The sequence below is a fragment of the Falco rusticolus genome, chromosome 7, assembly GCF_015220075.1.
Source record: "Falco rusticolus isolate bFalRus1 chromosome 7, bFalRus1.pri, whole genome shotgun sequence".
Lineage (NCBI taxonomy): Eukaryota > Metazoa > Chordata > Aves > Falconiformes > Falconidae > Falco > Falco rusticolus.
In genome coordinates this window covers 7372290-7390221 of record NC_051193.1, presented here as the reverse complement: position 1 = coordinate 7390221, position 17932 = coordinate 7372290, and the positions used below count along the sequence as shown (strand labels likewise).

The 17932-nt window shown below is 40.0% G+C and overlaps 1 protein-coding gene across 3 annotated transcripts in view; it reads left to right on the top strand.

Annotated features, from left to right (window-relative positions):
- The window catches only part of LRRC28 (leucine rich repeat containing 28), a 55958-nt gene extending 42821 nt beyond the window's left edge, over window positions 1-13137 (top strand). The window contains exons 8-10 of one of the 3 annotated variants that reach the window (XM_037394057.1): window positions 1268-1443; window positions 4066-4225; window positions 7077-13137. In XM_037394057.1, the coding sequence (XP_037249954.1) occupies window positions 1268-1443; window positions 4066-4225; window positions 7077-7149 (409 nt within the window). In that variant the 3' untranslated portion in view covers window positions 7150-13137. The other 2 variants (XM_037394055.1, XM_037394056.1) reach the window with 2 other exon arrangements.
- Window positions 13138-17932: the final 4795 nt, after the last annotated feature.

Genomic DNA, 17932 nt, shown 5'->3' with positions numbered 1-17932 from the left:
AAATACAACATTATAGATCTATTTGTTGATAGCTGATTCATTGGGAAGGGATTGTTGGAATATTGGATCTCTGAATTTCCAATTATATATTAAACTTGTTAATGGTTTGTAGGAAAGTATTAAGTATTTAAGAAGAGGCTTATTGACTTGCTGTTTGATGCAGCCCTTTTTTTGTTTTTCCAGGGAAAAACTCTAGGCTGTTTTTTCCTTTAATCAGAAGAGAAGAGATTGTTTGTTATCAGAGGAGTGCTATGAGATTTCTTTAATATCTGATAAGGTTGAGTGTAGTTACCTCAGTTTTAGGTCCAATATCTGGGAAGGCTGACAAATTTGGGTTTCTGTTCCAGTTATTAAGACTGGCCCTAACAAGTTGCTCTTGGCTTCAAATTTAAGTTGTCATAAACAATTCCGATTCCCCTGTTGACTTCCCCAACCTCTTAGTAGAATTTTCCTATGCGTGTCTCTTTGGTATGATAGCTTGCAACAGGGATCATCTAAAGAGTTGTTATTTTTACTACAAGCTAAGTTTCTCTTCTTGGATCCAAATAACCTTCCTTTTCCTTGTATGATTTGGAAAGGACAAGGCTAGTAGACTTATTAGAGTATTTTCTCACTACAGCTTAGTTTGTTGTTCTTATTTTCCCTTCACCCGTCCCCCTGCGCCCACCAAGGGGACTCTGTGGATGGGGAAAGGTGTATTACAGAATCACCCAGTGGCACTTAAAATGATATTTTTTGGTGGTCGTATTTTGCCTCATGTATTACACTTGAGAAAACTTTTACCATTCTCAGCTGCTTGATCCAAGACACAAGAAGCTAACTGTTAGGTATGAAATGCTCCCCTATGTAAAAAATTTAGTAATAATGGTATTCAGAGGCTAAAAGAGATGAATATATTGGCAAAGCAAGGGACACATAGTGCACTTGGTTCACCTCCTTGGGATTGCGTCCTCATTTCTCCAGCTTTTGAATGTTGTTTGATAAGTAAAGATCTCCAGATGTCCCATGATTAACCTGTCACAGAAGATGGGAATCCATAGAAAATGTGTGTCAGCACAGAACTACAGAGCAGTTTGGGTTGGAAAGGACCTTTAAAGGTCATCTAGTCCAACCCCAGCACGTATTGCACTCTGCAAAGGCTCCCTGAATGGTGCTGCACTGAAAAACAGTATCAGGCTTAGTTTGGGTTGGTCATCTAGGTTCCCCTGTAAAGCTACTTTTACTATTTTTTTTCTAACCACTTTCTAAATGTCTTGTGTCCTTCTAGTTGTGGTTCTCCAATTCAAGTTTCAGAGGTGAAACTGCTCTCTTTTTCATCAGGCCAGTTAACTGTGTTCCTGCCAGCAGAGGTGAAATCTATAGGGACAGAAACAGATCATGTGCTGCCTTTGCAAGAACTGGCCATGAGGACCCTCTATAACACCTACTACAGGATTTTAAAAGGTATGAAATTTATGCATTCTTCAGATTACAGAAGGAGTGGAAGTGATTTTCTGGCAGTGATAATAGGAACATTACAAATAGCCCTTCAAAGAGCTTGGCAAGGATTAGTATTTTAAAAGACTTATTTAATCAAATTGTTAGAAATGCTGTATTAGAACAAAAATGTCCAATATCAAAATACAGAGATCCAAAGACTATTTCTAAGGTCGAGTGGTGCTTACAGATGGTTTCTTCTTCAGGACTGTATAAAGAAGGATGTTTTTTTCAGGAGAAGCTCTTTAATAGAAATATGAGATGAGAAATACAGTTCCTGAGGCGAGATTAGATGCATTGGCCAACAATGCAACTTCTTGCCAGGCAGCACGGCTCCCAAACTGGCAGACTTGTTACACATAAGGCAAAAAAAATGCTAGCAGCCCTTGGCCATTTCAGTACAGCGTGACAGCTGAGCTGTTTTAGTTCTGCCCCAGTTCAGACTCTTTGCTGTTAAGAGGCCCTTGGCTCATCTGGTTATGCATCATGCAGTCACGTGAGTTAGCAATACCTGATGATAACCTGCAGATTTGGATTTTGTCAGATTTAGTTGTGTTGTGACTCCCCCCTATTCACAGCACCTTGGGAATTCATCCGCTTTAGAGGTGGAAGTAGAAAGCAGAAGGGTGAAGAGTTACAATGGAAAGATTAGAGGGTTTGTGCTAAGGAGTGACTGGTGCCTTGGCTGCTAGAGTAAATCCTAACTGCTGAACCATTGCTTTGCCAGGAAAAGGTACAAGGAGCAAACATGCTGTAGGGAAGAAGCTTCATGTTGAGGGATGGGACAACCATACAAGGCTGTTTCCATAGGAAATGGCACTGCTTCATGGAGAATGTATTTGGTGACGTAGAGAACGTATTCATTGACCAGTTTGTGGTTGTGTAGTTTTTCTATTTCTGCACATGGTGAGGAGAGGGTTTTAGTTGTTTATTATCTGGGTATCAGCTGCACCAAAATTACACGGTGCCAAATGCTGTTTTGTTTTGATTTGCAAAATTGTAGTCTTTGAAAAGGACTTTGAGAGTATCAGGTATGTAATCTTTTAAATGATCAGTAACTACTTTTCTCACCAGTTATAACTTGCACATTAATTTCTGGAATATGACTCTATGAATGTGGTTCCTGAAGATACTGATGAAGTTTGGCTTGGGAACAGCAAGATAGTATTGCAAGATCAGTTTAAGAAATGGTTTGTAGATGGTTTATACAAGGCTGTGAGGGTTATACCCAGTTGCAGCCAAGGTGCAGAACCTGAAAAAGATGGTGATTTTTTTTTTTTTTAAATGTCTTGCCTATTTCTAGTTTGCTACGCTGGACTATGTAGTCTTTTTTTATATTTAGATATACATACACACACATACATATCTATATGTAGATCTTATTCTGAGTGACATTATTAAACACTATGTGCATGACCACTGGTGACGCCCACATTTCAGTGAGGCAGGAGTAATGCATAGTTCAGACAGGTGTAAGACAATGTTGTGCTGGGGAAGCAGGTGGCACATTTCATTACAGTAGCAGATTTGATCTATCACTGCCTAAATTTGCAGTTTGAAGGGTGCTGTTAAATACCTGGTGGCTACTAGGTATGACAGAAGTGACTGGACTACTTTTCCTCAGTCTTCGCTTGGTTATAGAATGTGACCTTTTCTTTCTGACGCAAATGTACTATTCATCATGCTTGTCATCTCAATTGAGGCTGTTGTGGTACATTGTGTATGGGGTTAAACCTTACAGTGTTTGAAAGCTGAAACTAGTGTGACATTGGAAAGCTGATTTATCAGGTACTGCATCTTGTCTTGATTACTCAGCACCTAAACTCATTCACCTGTCTTGGCTGTCTCAGTTTCTAGATGGAGATTAGCATGTTGGTTTTAATGTATAAAACACTATGTGGCTTGGGCCAAGCCTGAGAAAATGATTGCTCTTCCCCATGAAGTGACCCTGGAGTCTCTTTTGGTGAAAATGATGGCATCTTGTAAACTGTGGGGGCACACTTAAGAGATTATGAATGTATTGATCTTTTTAGAGTGGTCTCTTTGGACCTATGAGACTTATGCTGGGCTGGATTGTATTTCAAGTAATTTTAAGTATTTCCGATCCCTTTTTGCTGATGGTAGAGTTTGGGCTTTTTAGTGAGCTTAGCCAGCCTGCTGGATTGGGTGCTGAAAGATTTTAGTAAAATACTACTGATGGCCTTTTCAGATTATTGTATTGGTTTTAATTACTAAACACCTTTCTAGATCATCTTTGTGTCTAAAAATGCTTTATGATATATTGCTGGATTTTATTATTTGCTTGAGCTGCAATATTTTCACCTGGGTATTGGGGCTCAGTTCATCTTATGCCCACAGATGGTAAACTTACGCATTTAATTTTAACTTTTTTGAACTTAAGCATGGAAAGCACCATGTGGTTCACCCTAATTGTGGTAATTTGTATTACCTTGCTGTTTTTTTGACAAAGTCTTAAGAATGTAAGACAGCTGATTTTCTGAGTTGTTCATGGATCATACTTGTGCTTGACTTTATCATGCTATTGCAATTGTTCTGTTACAAGCCTTTTTTGTTTCTTTTCTTCTTTAGATTTGAACTTTTTGACTCCAGTCTCGCTACCCAAAAGCCTCTTGGAGTTGCTGCACTGTCCTTTGGGACACTGCCACCGTTGCAGCCAGCCTATGTTTACCATCGTCTACCCAAAGCTCTTTCCCTTGAGGGAAACTCCAATGGCAGGATTGCATCAAGGGTAATTATACAGGAAATTACACTGGGGTTTCATTTAGGAAGAAAAACACCTTATGATACAGAGCATATTCTTAAGTTGTTTTTTTTTTTTTAACTTAGCAGCCTTTCAGTTGTAAAGCCCCTGTCTTATGATTGCATGTAAAAGTCGACAAATCTTTTATTTTACGATACAACCAGAATACTGCTGTTAGATAACAAGGGCTACCACGCTTGCCTGTACTAGGCAGCTGTAAGATAGTGAAGGGTTTTGATATGATGGGACTGACTTGTTTGTGGTAGTGTAGCACCCTGACTTCAGGAGAATGTCACCACCAAACAAAAGTGCTGTAGGACTAAAGATAGAGGAAAGCTCTAAAGCCACAGCTTAGTTAAAATATTCTGCGGTAAAATTCTCTTGTTTTTCTTTCCACAGTAATTAACTTGAGATACACTGTGGAAGCCTTCTGCATTGTTACACACATTTTGTAGCAATACATCTTTCTAAAAGTGTCTTGGTTTGTGGTTGTAACAGTCGTGGATGTGTCTGCAGGATTCACAAGTCAAGTAGACAAGCCTACACAGGCTTCCTGACCTGCTGGACAGTAGTGTCATACAAGGGACTCAAAACTGGGATAGGGTTCAGGGACTATTGCCCTCATGTAGATAAAGATTTAAAATATCTTTAAGGTGAGCACTGATTGCTTTGCAGCTCTAACCCTTATTAGTCTGAGTTGATACTGTAGTGTGCCATGAGCCATAATAGCAATAAATCCATTTTCTGCAATGGAAAAGCATCAGCAGAGAAATTTCATCTGGCTCTACCTGGACAAAAGTACACTACTGTTAGAAACATAATAAGGTTTAAAGAAGAGTCAGTTGGAGTTAAGCAAGCACATGTGATATGTAGGTTCTTTTTGGAGGATTCAAGTCAAGCCATTAGTTACGAAGCATAAGCCTAAAGGTGGGGAGCGTAAAAGAAAGGTGCTTAAAAAAGGAATGTTACTGAAATTACTTGTCAGTATATATAATGCACAGGAATTCTACTTAGTTCTTGTCCTGCTGAAATCTATTTATTTGATAGTTATCTTCCATAAAAATAAGAAACTGCTTTTCAAGAGGAAGATCTTTAAGAAAAAAGACGAGACTAATTGGTGTTTCAGGTTGATGGTGCCTATTTTTCACTGCTGTATCGCAGGTTATTTTGCTCTGAATTCATGGCATAAAGGGTATCTGATTTGTAAGCAATTCAGCTTTATGAAATGAGAACAACTTAGGTATGCCAGATCTGGACAGCAGCCAGAAGGCTGCATAAATGCTATTTTGGAAAAGTCATCTTTCTTAGAAAGATGTGATTGTAGAGATAGCATACTTCAACTTGCCATTCCGTTACACTTTAGTCTTACGTTGAAATGCAATGGATTATATGTTGAGTAAAATAAATTGCTTCCACATTACAGTCTTAATATTCAGAATGGCATAAGATGTTATAATCGTGCTGTAAAGAATTTCAAGCATTGGACAGTATAATTTTCTAAGAGAGTGATGGAAAACTACTTGCTGGTCATAAATCCTTATATATCTCAAATAATCCAACAACAGGAGAGTCTGGACTAGAGAGTTCAACTTAATAATTGCTAAGCATTACTCATTGTAGAACCTAGTTACGAGATGATAGACATGTCTGTAGACAACTTTAAGAACTATTAAAGTTACGGCTCAGCAGAAACACACTTCAGGGCTATTTTGGAAGAACACTATATTAATATTCTAAAATATATTAATTGAAAATACATATTTCTGCATGGTTTTCACTTGTTTAAGTAATGGTTATCATTTCTTCCTTTAGGCAATAATGTACTGTTCTGCAAAATGCTTTAATGAATACAGTGTTAAGTAGCTGACATTTGATGCAAATCCACAAAAAATGAGATGTAAACAGGGTAGCCTGTCATCCTTATCTCTGTAGCTTGTGCACTTGACATGGTAAGATTATATGCAATTGTGGAGGTGTGATAGCTGGTTTAGAAAGACATGAAGGACGGGGTTTCTGTTCTAAAGAGCTTACAGTGACCATGAAAACACACACAGTAGGGATCCAGAACGTTTGAACAGCACTGATTAGCACATGCCACATCCATGCCAGTAACTTCTGTCTGGATTTCCATATCACACTCTGTATCCTCTTATAGGAAAGGATAGTTAAGTGTTGAAATGGATTTCTGTATCTGAAAAAGCACAGATGACATGAGCACTGGGTAAACTGTGCTTTCTGGGTTAGTAAAAAACAGATGTTAACTTTTTTAAAGCGGGTATCTAGGTCCCTGCCAGGATGGGGGCAGGAGGAGGGTCACAGGGAGCTAGTATCATGCTTTCATGTTGCCACCCCTGCTGCAGTACCTGGCACAATGCAACAGCGCTGCCCGTCGATCGTCCTTTCTGAAGATCTGGGCCCTGTTTGTTCACTTGGCTGAATCAAAGGAGGACACCGGACTTCAGTTATTTCATGCCTACAAGCAGTCATTTAAGAAACACATGAGGAAAGCTGAAGCAAAGAATTACCCAGCTATTTTCCTTTTAGCTGTTAAACCTACTGGCTGTAACACTCAGCCACACCCTCCACAGAAAGAAAAACCACATGCTGCTTCGTTAAACTGAATACAAGAAACCAGGAAGGTTTTTGAGAACCCCTGCAGCGTTTCCCTGCCTTTTTATCAGGCACTCATATAGAGCAAATGAACCTTCTTTTTCTGAAGTGGTGAGATCTGCTAATCCTGTACTTTACAAACCAGCATATTGTCTGCTGTGGAACGGGGCCAGGAGCTTTAATCTTTACTGACAACTGTTCCCCCCCCCCCCCCTTTCTTTTTTTCTAGGAGGACAACTGTTAGTTTTGTGGCATACTGCTGCTCCACCCAGTGTCTGCAGACTTTTGACCTACTGAGTTGATAAACATTTAAAACTGCTCAGGAGTGCTGCCAGTGTAAAGCTGCATTAGATGTCGTATCCCATTGGTACTGGAATACTGTGTGTGTGCGCGTGTGTGCCAAAGCAGCAGAAGTGCCCAGTCGGGAACACTAAGAGGCACTTAAATCATGTCCTATCAAATTTGGATGAACTGCAGAAACTTTTTGGAAGTGTAAATACCAAGCTTTTAAAAGTATTAACTTCTCCTCTACGACAGCATACAAACCAAACAAATTCACAAGCTCTGACTTCAGGATTTCCAGTATTTTTCAAATGTGGCTGTCTTCAGGTTGACTTACGGCATCATTTGAGGCAGTTTTCGTTCCTCTAACAGGAAAACAACAAAAAAGGGGGGATTCAGATATGACAAAGGAGTTTTTGCTTACCTCCCCACCATCCTCTTCATCCTTTCAGCTGGATTCAGGTGTATAGATCTAAGCCTACAGAAATCTTTGGTGGATCCCAGTGACTTTTCCATAGAATTTAGCCTTATTTTCTCTCTCTCATCTTCATACTTTCTCCAGCAGAGTTAATCCTAGTTGTATACCACGTCTTTGACAGTTAAATGTAGTATTTAAATCCACATATTAAAAGCAGATCTATCTTTATGGTATCATTGGAAGCCGCACTGATTTATTTGGAGTAACAAGGATATGTCTGGAGACTAAAGATCCTGTTTCAGTGAGGAAGGCTGGAACTGATGCCTGCACCGAGTGGTCTTGCTCCAGCATGTTTGAGGGTGTGTTTTCTTTATTTTCATTGCCTGAGTTTTTTGTTTTTTAAAAACACTTCCCGTCTTGCTTCTTTGAGTTTTTCAGGAAGAAGATGACTTTGTGTCAATTTCACTTGAAAAGAATAGTAATATGGTAGTAAATATTTATCTATATTTATTATATTTTTACAGTTGCAGGCTGTAGATCTGCAAAGAGTTGGTCATCTTTTTCTAAGTTCAGCATTTGGCTGACTTGAGGAGATCTTATCAGTGGAGCGTCTGCCTCAGAGAAGGCTGGCAATACCAGGGGAGGTATATATAGTTCCATGCATAGGTATAGATGCATACATAGATCTTCACAGAAGAGCTGTAACATACATTTTTGTATACGATTGGCAGATTTAGCGCAAATTTCCACTCACTGTCATATTTGTGGAAATACTTTTTTCTTAGATCTTGTTCATTTCAAATGAAGGACTAAGGATGGAAAAAAGGCCCAAAATGCCTGCATGACTTAAAATTTTAATTTTACAGTGAAACAGTTAATAGAAAATTAGCCTCTCTTGACTTGTTTTGGAATATATAACTATTTTCCTGTAATATAATGTGTTCTTTTTTTTACTTTCTATTTCTTAGCTATAAGCTACTTGTTTAGCACAGTGTGCTACTCTGCGCAGTAGGTAGTTACAAGCTGAAATAGATATGAATGAAACAGTTTGTTATAAAAATGGCAAGATAAAGAGACTTATTTGGTAGTATATTAGCATATGTTGTGGTGAGGTGTGCATAGTTTGAAGGGAGGAGGCATTAAAATGTTTTCCTTTTGCCAAAGAAGCATTTGTTCCCGCTGCAGGCTTCCTGGCATCTCTTCAATAAATAGAGTATCTTAAGAGCTTAGAAGAGTACCAAAAAGGCAGTTTTGAGGGTGGAATTTTTAGGTTGTGCATGTTACTTGTAAAAGCTCTGCTGGTTTTATTGGGTTGGTTTTAGAGAGTTGAATTAGCATTAAGAAATGTAGAACTTAATCCTTCAGGAATGCAAGTATCATCTGCTGTTTAAGAATTGTGAAACTTCCTAAAATCCCATTTATTAGAACTGCTTTGCAGTAGGGGAAAGAGCCATGTCCAAGCAGGCTTTGTACTATTGGATTTCTGACTCTGTCATTTCACTAACTTGTTTCAATGTTGTATCCCCAACAGGCCTTCCCACCCAGCGGGGTTTACTGCTGAAGCAGCAAAATGAATCTTCAGCTTTTTTCTTTTCCTTCAGTAGCTTGCCCCTGTACAATTATGCCTATATCAGAAATGTACAAGTATAGTACAGAATCCATTTTTTTAAAATGGTTGATGAAAGAGCTGTGGTAGTGTTACAAACATTAGGTTTTGATAGAATACTCTGATCAGGAATTTTCAGTATTGTTTTTACTTCTTTGAAGGAGATGTTTTGGTGGCAGTTTATTTGTCCTCTTTTTATAGCAGTTTACAGACTTTAGAACAGTTTCTTGAATTCAGTCTGTAAATATTATTTTGGAGTTAAATCTTTCTATTACCTAAAAGGCATTAGCATTTGTTTTATTAGGAGTCAGATAGTAAGAGTTGAGCTTGATTATTTTTTATTTTTTATTTTCTTTATTCTTCCCATAATCATTATTTTTTATTGATTTCATATCAGTCTATTATTGTCTCAAGTGCAGTTCAGAAGAAATTCAGTCTGTTCTATAAGCAGGATGAATCTTAACGAACACTTTAATAGATGATATTTCAAGAATGGAATGTTCAATGAATAAATGACTTAAACATGCAGTTAAAGCTGAAATGTCATACCCTATTTTTATAAAACAAGGAAGAGGAAAGCAAATATATAGACTGGAAATGCAGCTTAAATTCATGTTTCTCTGATTTATTTTTTTTAATACAAACAGTGTTTGTATTCATCTGTATCTTTGGGTGATAACTGTTCTAGATTAAAATAACTCCATTCTCACTTGTCCACATTTTTGTAAAGTTGTTCTACTATAAGAGTATTTCATAAACAGCTGACATGAAAGCGGGCTATGCAAGTTGCAGAGGGGAGATGGAGCTTGTTGCTGATGGAACTGCATCATTTTTTTTTCAATACAAGATGTCACAGTACTTGGACTTTTTTTAATGCATTTACTGCTAGGTAATTTTTGATTGCTTGCTCTTGTCAGGTTAGTTCACACTGAAATAAATCTTCCCTTATACTGCAAACAGGTTCAAGCCGTTGAAAAAAAATGACCATTTTTGAACGTTTTTTGCCATAAAAGTATGTCTTAACTGTTCGCTTGGGGTGATAGCAGGAGAAGTTTCTGGAGTTTTTTTCTAGGTGTTATAAAGAGGTGCAGATAGAAATGAGAGGGGAAAAAAGGTCTTTAACCCATTTATATTGGTATAAATTTTTCTGAGTAAAGATGAATGATGTGATTAGGGAGCATAGGCATAATTTTAATGTGATAACAAGTAACGTGTTCATAACATTGGGACCCTACTGCTTATAGAGATAACTTTTTGTTCTGCCACAAAGGAATCTGGAATCTCTGGCTTTGTTTAAAAAAACCTACTTGAGCAGTTTTACCATGAACACTGCTACATTTGGGAACCTTCCTGTTACTCCCCCAGAGGATCAGAAATACAAATGTCCTTTCCTGTGTGAAGAACAAGGTCTAATATCAAGATGTATTTTTCTGTTTTGGCGTGATGTTTCTCTTGGGCTTTTACTGAAGTTCATTACAAACCACCTATTTTCTTCGTTGCGGTGAGGTTAAGATCTTACACTGAGCAGAGTGGAGCTGTTGATTGCCAAGTTGGCTTCAATTGTTATATATCGAATTCTGCTGAATCCCGTTTTCTGGCATGAAGGGAGGATGAGACTGTTCCAACACCCGTGTGGTAACAGCGTGTCAGGTTTTACTGACATCAAAGCCAAACTGAAGCTTGGAGAGTGACAAACCTTGCACTAGGGGATGACTTTTTTTTTTTTTTTTTTTTTTTAAGGCCATTGTGGCCTCATCAGAGTACCACTGATAACAGAAGAAGTTTTGCCGGGATGTCAGTGGAGGATGGGTCAAGTTTTAATCGATGAGAGAGAAGAATATGGTTTACCATGTTTCTATTTCTTCAAAAAACTGGGACAATGACACTGAAGCCCATGCTGCTTGCTGCTAGGCAGCCTCTCGATCTGCAGCTGAACTTAAAGACGTAGCTATCTTTGCCTCTTGCCTCCCTGTTAATACAGCTCATGTTGCTGCAAAATGTTACAGTTAACTTGTGATGGAAGAGGCTGAGTAAATTGAATCCAGAGTTTTTATTACTTTTTGTATTACAGACCTATTTTGTAAGAGACCAAAGGTCTGGTGGAAAGAAATGGCAAGGTTCCTGTGAAGTCGTCTTTGCTTTTGCTTTTGTGTGCCCTTCTTTGGATTACAGCTTGAACTTGGATTGCAACTGAATTCATTCTGTGTCTGTTGAAAGCACGTATATATATTGCTTTTTTGCTCTGTATTAACCAAATGTCACTTAGTGTGAAGGTGAGCTTGCTAGATGTTTTCTTTAAAGTTAGTGGTGCAATTTATTGTATGTGTATGCTTGTTAATAAACTATATTTTTGGATAGAATTGCAGTCCATTAAGGTTAACTAAATTCTTGCTCCTGGAGCTATTAAGCTATGTTAGGATATAGTATTTAATTTACATTTTAGTTCATTTGCATAGTAATTAGCTTATAATAATCTCTTGTCCCAGGGCTGAAGAGGTGGGGTGGAGACACCTCTTAAAAGACTACCAAACCCAAGGCACTACTTTAATTCACTTAATCCCTTTGTCTCAGACAATGTAGTTCACCAGACCTTGCATAATAGGAACAAAACTCATATAGAAACATTACTTTAGACCCTTCTGTGGATTGCTGAAAAGAAAAATAACTTTCAATAGGCCTGTATGAAGTGCCACCCTGATAATCCATAGATGTGGCTGTGGTTCATCTATTATTGACTAAGCAGCATTCAGCAGCTTTTTTTCCCTCATCTAGCAGATATCATAGGAACAAGGCTGCCAAAAATAAGTAGAAATCAAGCATCTGGTTTTCCAGTTATTTCACTGCTTGTGGTGCAGCATTTTGCTTCAGTCGGAGCTGCTACTCTGTATGTGTTCTGATGAGTTCTTTTGAGTTGGATGCAGTCTGAATTGTTGTATGTGTATTGGGTGAACGCTAGCATAGTCATTCTTAAAGGATGCGTATGTTGGTCACGGTGACTCTGAACATCAGTTATAATGCATTATCTCGAAGGGTTTAGGTATCATTCAGACTCCTCTGATGCTTGTTTGCTACTGAATTTACAATGATTTGCCTTTTTAGTATTTTACGGATGGCAACGTAAATTCTCCTACCCCTGCAGTATCGGTAACCTCTGTTTGTGAGGCAGCAGGAGGAGGATGCAAGTCTGTTATTAAGCGAGATGGGGGGGAGAACAGCCCTTAACCTATAACTTTTACCAGCCACTGCTGTGTCCCTTATGAATTAGAAAGAAAAAAATGGGAGAGCTTAACATCCTTTTCCTTTGCAATTAAAAGTACTTGGCATAAATGCAAGCTAAGTGGAAACTTCAGTGGCTGAATAATGCCATTGTATGCAGGAAATGAGAGGAGCCGAGATCTCACTTGGAAAGGCACTGGATGTTTTGTGACTTCTAAGCCAAGATTCAGGGCTGTTCAGTGTGGTGACATTTTGGGAACTTGAGAGCTGAATTGAACGACTGCATCTGCATCCCCCAGCTTCAGTGATCACTGGCTACTACAGTAGAGCCCTCTCTCTTCTGCAGTGAAGAGCCCTACCGCTGTTCCCTGTAGCTGGCTCAGGAGCCTAGTAGTGGCCGTTTAGAACTATCAGATTTCTGTCTGCTTTTTCAGTAAGAAAGAGAGCAAGAGCTGACCAAATTCTTTCTTCATCTTTTGACGTTTTAAATAATAAAACCCTTATAGCATGCTTTTTCAGCACCCGTTATGCCCTTCAGACATCTCCCACTTCCAGGCAAAAGACCTTGACACATCTGTGAGAGTTCTTGAGTCTCAAGAATGAAAGCAGTTCTGTTGTTGGAGGTGCTGAAGTGATTTGACTTTCTGATGATGCCTTCCGAGTGGCAATCAAGGGCTAATTTCTCAAGTACCCTGATGCTCTTTTGTATGTTCATGAGGAATGTAAATATTGACTGGCGCTTTCTGTCAAATAAAGCTGTCAGTCATGGATGCCTGTTCTGTTGCTAAATATGACTACAACCGCAGTATGAGAACCAGTGCCTTGAAGGTGTTCTGCTGTCATTATCTGTGAACCTCATGAAGTTATGAGGTTTATGGTTGGGTTGTTTTGTTGGGTTGGTTTTTTTTCAGATCAGTTGAGAAAGCTTTCTTGTAATGAAAAATGCAATACTAAGTTGGTTTATTGATTGGTACTATGGATGGTCTCTAAGTGCACTATTGTAACAGCAAATCAAGCTATTCTAGTAAGAAAGCAAAAACCGCGTTGTTAAATTCCATTTTGGTGCAGGTAATGTCCACTGGCAAGCTAACATTTTAAGAATGATGAACAGCTGGGGCACATAATTCATGATAAAATAGAGATACAGTCTGGAGATGCTGATGACATTGCCTAGATCTTATGAAAACAAATGTTTCAAAAGATAACCAGTGTTCCTTTTAGGGGTAAGTATTAATTAATGGTGGTATCAGATATGCCCTATTCTGGTTTTGTTGATCCACCTTCTAGCTCCTATAATTCTGCACTTGTAGTTACTATATCAATCTCAGTAGGTTTCTTGTATACTTTAGAGTTCTAACCATTGATTTTTATTGTTAAAGCAATTAGAAAAATCAAGCTGAATATTGTTAAAGCAATTAGAAAAATCAAGCTGAATATTTTTGGGTCAGTTTGTGATAACTGTGATTGCTTGGCTGGCACTGAAGTTTTAGAACAGTCTGAGCAGGGACTTGAATTTGGCTGCCTTTGCTTTTGCCTTGTCTCTCTGTCGGTGCTCTGATTTCATTTTGCAAAAAGCCAGATCAATGTAGGTAATACATGAAGATTAGAATTACTAAGAAAAACAGCTTTAACTTTATTCAGAAGGCCTAGCTTGGAGGGCTGGCAGAGTCCCTGACATGAATTTGAGGTAAGTGCTCCTTTTAAAGTAGGATGAAAAACAGTGAGCTGTCTAGGCAGTAGAGAGCCCCATGTCTAAAAGTACAAGGATTAAATGTTTTGTGTATTCACACCTCACCGTTCTGTATCTTTTTGTCCTAAAAAAACCCTAACTGCCACAATAGGGAGTTAGTTTGTATCTTGTATCTTTGTAGAATTAAGGTTGACTTTATACTTCTGCTGATGCACTCATTACTCTTCCAGTGTAATACCTGTCTCTGTTTCTTTTCCTCTGTAGTTGCAAATAACAGCCCTTCTTTCTCAGTCTCCACTCCTGACTAGAAAATGATGCTCTGTTCTCTAGTCAGTACAAACTTTTGCTGTGGTCCCGTTTTCACTAACATTAAAACAGTGTGTTAACCTGCACAGTGACATGGGTTTGTTCTTCTTCAGGCAAAAGCACTTAATCACATTTCTGTAAAATTGCCTAGATCACAAATATGCATTCTATTCTGGCTGCAGATGAATAGAGGGTATCTAACTTAAATTAATGGATTCATTTATATTAAATCACTATTTCCTATCGTTTTTTTAGATCTAGCATTATCTAATCCTGGCTCTAAAGCCTGCATTATGAAACATGGGGGCCTGAATTTCTCTAGTAGCTCTGTCTAAACTGCAGCCAAACTCATTTCTGATTCCTGTAAGAATAGCTGGGAGAAGGTTTGAACTGAAACCCTCTATTTAATTACCTCCTTTCTCCCTCCTCCGTCAAGGAAGACAAGTGGTGCAGGAACCGATACCTACTAGCTAGAAGTTTCTTTCCAGGTCAGTGCTGAGCCAGTTCCCTTCCCTGCTGTGTCAGGTGGCACGCTGTCTGACATCGCTGCCCAACTTGCTGTTCTCTGGCCCCAAGCTGCAAAGATGAAAAACTCTGATTCCAGTCCATCTCATTGAAGTATTATCATGAGGTGTTCATAGATGTGCTGGGACTAGTTTTTTACTTACAGGAACATTTATCCAGGGGATCTAGTGTATTCCGTAGCAAGAAGCTGCAAGAGGGAGAATGAATTTAATGTTTTCATTTACAGTCAGTAGCCTGAGACTTTACTGTGGCTTTAGCTATTGTTGATTAATTTCATATGTGGATGCTCCTATTCCAGAATAGAAGTGCCTTGTTGCGAAAGAATTTAATTCCTTTAATTTCATTTGGGAATAAGCATATCCACACACCTGGTATTTAAGTCTGAGATAACTATTTCTTTATGAATTTACATGCTGCTCTGTTCTGGATCAGATCTCGTGTGTAGCTAAATCCTTGTATTCATTTTAACAGGACCTGATTTCTTGTTTAAAATACATTCTTCTGGGAAGTACCTGGTTACCTGGTTGGAAAATAAAAATTCTGCTTGCAAGGATAAGACTGGGAGCAGGGGAAAATATGAAAATTCTAAGAACAATTGGTTTGGAAGCACTGCACTGGAAAACATTGTTACATGTTAGATCTTATGTTACTGCTTCATTCTGAAACATCTGTCTTTTGACATTTCAAAAATATTTACTTCGATATATTTCAAATTGAGAAATACAGCTTTAAAACAGGGCTTGGAATATTTAAGTGTTCTGCCATGAAAATGTCTTTTATGTCTCCACCACCACATTTTCTGATGAAAACACAACTGGCAGGAAGGGTTTGGAGTGACTTTGCTCTGCCCAGATGGCAAGGTAAGAAGCTGCATTCAGAACGTGTTCTCTTATGCAGCCCGCCTTGCTGGATGTGGTTTGAGTTCCCTTGACACAACCCAAGGCTGCTGCGGGGTCTCAGCAACTGCTGTTAGCTCTGTGTCCCTTGTGAGGTTGGTAAGGGAGGAACTGATCGGGGATGTTTTCCTCCCTGACCTGCCTTCCTCCTCTGGCTCTGAGTAGCAGTGTCCTCAGGCCTGTTTGAGGAGCGTGGTGGTGCTGGTGATGTGTTTCCCTCTTGCCCAATGTGGCTTGCTGCGCTGGTGCAATGCTTTAGTTTAAAGCTTACTGCTTTTGAGCTGCATGGATCCGGTTCAGCTGCCGGAGGGGTCTTGCTGTCAGAGGAAGGATGTGCATTTCCATAGTGCAGCATGTGCACCGTGAATGCGTAAGCACAGGGGAGAGCTTTCCTGAAGATGTATTGCTAAGCTCTTTAAGATTTAATACTGTCTTGAAGTTCAAACCAGTGTAAGGGAAGGCTTAAGCAGCTTAATGGGTTAAAATGATCCATGACTGTGTCTTTCAGATAGTTTAAAGACCCTGCAGCAACCCAAGCGGGCCACCTGTTCCTCTCCCAGACAAACAGGTTACCCTCCTGACCTTTATTCTGCCACCCTTCAGTTTTGCCTGGCCTGGCTCCATGTGTGGAGTGATTGTTCTGAGGTTTGTCATTGTTTAAAATGCCACTTGCCAGAGTTTAATGTGCACAGCTGCAACCTGAGCCGTTGCCGTGTGTTAATAAGACTAAAACCATTGGGCTGACACCAAAAGATCTGCTTGCACTTGGCATGTCATAAATTAACATCATTCTTACCTGCCAGGGATGATTCAGTGCTGGCTCAAAGCGTATTTAAACTTTAGAGGATGCCAACAAACTGGGCGGTGGTTTGACCTGCCACGTGGCCCTAGACTGCTGCTTTTCTCTCTGCCTCCGCCTTCCCTCCCTTGCAGTGTGTTGGGAAACAGAAGCTCTTTATAGCATTATGAGAGCTTGTGTTTGTGTGCTGCCCTGGCCCTCCTGCCCCCATCTGCCAAAGGGCCGGCTGGTTTGTGGGAAGATCCTCACTGGCTTTCAAATCCTAACTGGATTGTTACCACTGGTTTTGGGAGTGGTCCTGGGGGTTAATGCTCGACTAGACTGTAGCCTGCTGTTGCAGCAGCTTCTGAAGGCTGTCTACCCACACATCCCGTCTACCCTAGGCAGGCAGGGTTGTGATGGCCGCTTAGCATCCCAGAAACTGCGTATAAATTTCATGTTAGAGGAGCACAGTTGACCAGCTAACAGCTCACAGCAGGTGGGTGAAGCTGGTGCCCAGGCTGGGTAGCTTAGGAGGCGGAAAGGGATGCCCCACGTGGAAACGGTGGAGATCGTATTGCAGGGTTATATGCCAGAGGTTGAACGTGCTCCTTGGAGCCCAGACTCCTGGGCTCCAGTGTCACGGTGACTGCCCAGCAGTGGGGTGCTGGTCTGTCCCGAGGGACTTGCTGAGAGCGGAGCGTTGCTGCTCACACGTTGATTCACTTGCTTCCCTCCGGCACCCAGGCAGCTGCAGTGCCGCCCTGGGAGCGGGAACAGGTCCCCTGGGATGTTGCAGGGCAGAGAGAAATAGGAGATACCAAAGGGACGGGAGACACATAAACAGGGTTTTGCCCTTCCTCACTGAAGTCCATGGCTTAGGGGAGGAGGTGGGTGTCTCTGGTGGACGCAGGAGGTATTTGTCTCCTAATAGAGACCAGGTCTTTTTACAATGAGATTTATCTCTTCACACTTCTCCCTCAGGGCTAATGTGTTCCTCATAAAATAATGTGAAGGCATAATGTGCTCCTTCAGTTAAAAGTGCTCCTTAGTTTTCCGATGGTGTCTGCATTGCCTATTTACCTTGTCTCATCCAAATCATTTGTTAAATACCAAGTTTGCATAAGCAGCCCTGTGTGGACTTTGGACCCTTGAAGTCTCGCAATAGACATCAGGAGGGATAGAAACAGGCCTCGTATCTGTCTGAGATGTGTTTGAATCTGGAAATCTTAAGTGTTGTATGGAACAGGGTGTAACCGTGAGTTGGTTAGGGGTAATTATGGTAGGCAATGCCAACAGCAGCCTGCAGTCCTTCTCATGTTCCCCACCACAACTGCACACAGGCTGGCAATTTAACCCTGATGTAAC